Source organism: Pyrus communis, chromosome 10 (assembly GCF_041283825.1).
Source record: "Pyrus communis isolate YQ-2024b chromosome 10, ASM4128382v1, whole genome shotgun sequence".
Taxonomy (NCBI): Eukaryota; Viridiplantae; Streptophyta; class Magnoliopsida; order Rosales; family Rosaceae; genus Pyrus; species Pyrus communis.
The window spans coordinates 31,259,676-31,263,859 of NC_142574.1; the positions used below are offsets into that span (position 1 = coordinate 31,259,676).

Consider the following 4,184-nt stretch of genomic DNA (forward strand, 5'->3'; position numbering starts at 1 on the left):
GTGTCATCCAATGTGACATTGACTCGTCTCTACAGGGACTTCAACGAACCAATATTCCTCGATGTGGTAGGTCAAGTCCTTTGCCATTCGACCAAACAATTGTAATCTTCCTGCAAACATACAGATTCCAAAAGGCCCGAGGCCAAAACACAAACAGTCACCACCCAAACGATTCCCAGCCTCACAAAATATATACACCTTTCCAATACAACACTGTCGCCTAATTCCGCAACTCTTAGAAAAAGCGAGTCAGAGTCAGCCAAGAGCAGCAGAACGCCGCCTTTGATGCCCATATGCTGACTTAGCCACCTTTACGCGCACCCACATCATTCTTCCTTACCTACTTAAGACTTTGTTTGCTGCTAATGAATGCCTGCACTTCTCTGAGTTCATCAATGGCAGTCGTTAGAAAAAACCCAGGTAGCAGAATTTGTAACTTCTCATTCCTTAATGTTTTCTGCTGGTCTCTCCCTCTGTTTTGCTCTGCGTCGAGTTCGATTTCGCAGGGGCAATCTATAAAAGATGGAGAGAGACTGATCTCGGATGGCGAAATATTCGAACTGGGTTTCTTCAGTCCGGGGAATTCATCGTCCCGGTACGTCGGAATTCGGTATTACAAAATTTCGGACCCGTCAGTGATCTGGGTTGCAAACAGAGAAAACCCAATTTCTGATAAATCTGGAGTCTTGGAATTTAAAAGCGATGGAAATCTGGTTGTTTTGGATGGAAATGGCACCGCTGTTTGGTCTACTAACGCTTCAGCCGCCACTAACTCGACGGCGAGACTCCATGACGAAGGAAGTCTTATTCTTTCCCGCCGCGGCGATGCCAACGTGGTCTATTGGCAGAGCTTTGACGATGCAGCGGACACATTTTTGCCGGGAATGAAAGTTGAGGTGAGTGATGAGATCGGAGAGAATCGGTTTCTGAGTTCGTGGAAGTCGGAAAGTGACCCTTCGGCCGGAGGGTACTCAATGGGGGTTGATCCTCGAGGATCGCCGCAGATTGTGATATGGGAAGGATCAGAACGGCGGTGGAGAAGCGGGCATTGGAACAAGCAGATATTCATTGGACTTCCGAATATGCCAACTACTTATGCATCTGGTTTTAAGCTTAGTGATGAGAATGGGAAAGCATATTTTACATACAGACCGTGGAATCCTTCAGATAAGTTGAGGTTTCGGATAAGGTGGGACGGGTACGAAGAGCAGCTGCAGTGGGCGGAAGAGAAGAGCCAGTGGGAAGTGATACAATCTCGGCCTAACAAGACCAACCAATGTGAGTTTTACAACAAATGTGGAAGGTTTGGGGTGTGTAGTGCATCTGATGAATCGAGTTCAATTTGCCGTTGTATGCATGGATTTCAACCGAGGAATTTGGATCAATGGACTGGGGGAAATTGGTCGGAAGGGTGTTCTAGGAAAACCCCTTTGCAGTGTCAGAGAAATAGTTCTAATGGAACGGTGGCAAGTGATGAAACAGATGGATTTGTAGCGATAAGGTGTGCCAAGTTGCCGGATTTTGCAGACTTGGTTGTTGCAGTTCCAGGGGAGAGCTGCGAGGAGAAATGTCTCGAGAATTGTGCTTGTACTGCATATGCAATGGTTCAAGGGATTGGTTGTATGATGTGGACCGAAGACTTGATTGATGTCCAACAATTTACAAAGGGAGGAAACATGTTGCATATACGTGTTGCGCATTCAGATTTAGGTAAAGTTCAAATCCATTTTTCTTGTTGTTGGTGCTATTCGATTCAGTTCTTTTCCTAAAATCCATTTGTGTTCATTATTGAGGTTTCTGGTTTTGGCTTTTACTTTCTATACAAGAAAAAGCAAATGATGAATTTTAGTCACTTCATTTTCCTTAAGTTCTGTTCCATTCAATCGCTGTGATAAAATTTAAACTGATGCATTTCACAGGAAATCAAACCTTCTGCCTTTTGTGGATCATTGAATTCTAAATTCGCCTCGAGGCAAGCTGCAGCAGCGAGTCCATAAAAGATAATCTAAAACGCCTTTGCTTGTTTTCCCATTCCGTTTGAATTGTCCTTTTATCTGGCCAACTCTTCTGCAGCGATTTTTCTATTAGTCATATTGCACTCGTAACTTCAGCAGCGCTTGATCTGTTTTTTTTTTCATCCATCCAAAACGAAAAATAAGTTATTGTCTTTTGATTCCATGTCCTTTAATAATATCAAGGGCCAGACATGCTTTCTGTGCTGTACATTCAAATCATTGAAAATACAGAACATAGCACCGAAACGCCCAGGAAACTGCTCAAATAACTATTAAATGTTTGAAATTTTACAACTTACAACGCATTATACTGCACTAATCTTTTAATTGATCTCCTTTTATATATAGGTAGCAAGCACAAATTGTCCACCGCTGTGATAGCAGTAATTTCTGTAGCGGGAGCATTGTTCGCTGTCATCATCCTATTGCTTTTGTGGAAGTTTAAAGCAAAATTGAAAGGTAGGACGCACATTTCCATCCTTCTGGTGAATGAGAGGACAAATTTTTTAGTTAACTTAAGAAAACTGGTAACTGTTCCATGATTTATTCTCCTGTCCATTTAGTTTCTAACTTATTTTTCTTCTTTTTGTTATCTAGTGTTGCCCACCACTTCTTCAATTTCATGGTTAAGGGGAGGTGATACATCAACGCTCGATGCTGGAAAGAGAGAAGAATTTTCAACAGATGCTTCAGGATCAGTAGATGTTTATTCAGAAGGGAATCAAGTAAATAGATGCGAATTACGGCTGTTAAATTTGAGTTGTGTAGCAGCTGCTACGAACAACTTTTCTGAAGAAAATAAGCTTGGGAAGGGGGGATTTGGTACTGTCTACAAGGGTAGCCTTCCAGGGCTACCACAAATAGCTGTAAAAAGACTTTCGAGAAGGTCTACTCAAGGATTGGAGGAGTTCAAGAACGAGATTAGTCTGATTGCTAAGTTACAACACAGGAATCTCGTGAGACTATTGGGCTGCTGCATTGAAGGAGAAGAAAAGATGCTGGTTTATGAATACATGCCAAACAAAAGCTTGGATTTCTTTCTTTTCAGTATGTTCTCTTTCAGCTGATCAAGTGTTCCTTTTCTGATAATTACATATCTGAAGTTTGTTTCACTTAGCAGTTGTCTTTTTGGTAAAATGACAGATCCAGCCAACCAATCACTACTAGATTGGAGAAAACGCTTCACGATTATTGAAGGGATTGCACGAGGGCTCCTTTATCTCCATCGTGATTCAAGACTTAGAATTATTCATCGGGACCTAAAAGCTAGCAACATTTTGCTGGATGAAGATATGATTCCCAAAATTTCAGACTTCGGTATGGCAAGAATATTCGGGGGTAATGAAAATGAAGAAAATACAGCCCGAGTTGTTGGCACATAGTAAGAACAACTTGTCGACACTAATGCAATATAACTTATTTATCTCATGTTAAAATTATCAATCTGATCACAATATGCGTAATGCAGCGGTTATATGTCACCTGAATATGCAATGGAAGGTCTGTTTTCAGTAAAGTCAGATGTCTTTAGCTTTGGTGTATTGCTGCTAGAGATTGTGAGTGGCCGAAGGAACACAAGTTTGCGATCAACGGAACACTTAAGCCTTATTGGATATGTAAGTTATTCTTACGTGATGTTTTAATTGCCAAATCCTAGCTATTACTTCTCCAATCAGTAACTACAACAATGGAATACGAATTTTTTGGAACGTTTTCAGGCGTGGCATCTTTGGAACGAGAATCGAGCAGTGGACCTCATTGATCCTTCTATCGCAGAAACATGTTCCCCGAATGAAACTGAATTATTGAGATGCATACATGTAGCGTTGCTGTGTGTGCAAGACTATGCAGCTAGTAGACCAAGCATGCCGGCCGTGGTGTTAATGCTGGAAAGTGAAGCCGCAAATCTTCAGTTACCAGTACAACCTATGTTTACTTCAATTAGGAGACACGTGGATACAAATTTTGGTACAGAAGGCCTGGATGTAGCATCCTCGAACAATGTAACGATTACAATGTTGGAAGGGAGATGATAGTTAATCTTCCTCCATGTTTATATGCTATTCCATCTCCTATGGGGGTTATTAGCAAAATTTGTATAGCCTGTAATTTTTAGTTAAACAATCGTCAGGGGAAAAGTAAATACTCACAACGGAATTCTAAGAGACA

General features: G+C 41.4%; 1 protein-coding gene across 1 annotated transcript; it reads left to right on the plus strand.

Annotated features, from left to right (window-relative positions):
- On the plus strand, nt 1-4,184 carry LOC137727950 (G-type lectin S-receptor-like serine/threonine-protein kinase B120). Its single transcript, XM_068466814.2, has 6 exons — nt 1-1,710; nt 2,364-2,474; nt 2,613-3,062; nt 3,159-3,396; nt 3,484-3,631; nt 3,734-4,184. The coding sequence occupies exons 1-6, from the start codon at nt 366-368 to the stop codon at nt 4,046-4,048; spliced, it is 2,607 nt and encodes an 868-aa protein (XP_068322915.2). The 5' UTR covers nt 1-365; the 3' UTR covers nt 4,049-4,184.

What these genes read in the sequence shown, in the direction of transcription:
- LOC137727950 (XM_068466814.2), top strand. Translation starts at nt 366, where the DNA reads ATGAATGCCTGCACTTCTCTGAGTTCATCAATGGCAGTCGTTAGAAAA. An exon ending in GTTTAAAGCAAAATTGAAAG is followed by an intron (nt 2,475 to 2,612) that starts GTAGGACGCACA and finishes TTTGTTATCTAG; the next exon opens with TGTTGCCCACCACTTCTTCA. An exon ending in GCCCGAGTTGTTGGCACATA is followed by an intron (nt 3,397 to 3,483) that starts GTAAGAACAACT and finishes TGCGTAATGCAG; the next exon opens with CGGTTATATGTCACCTGAAT.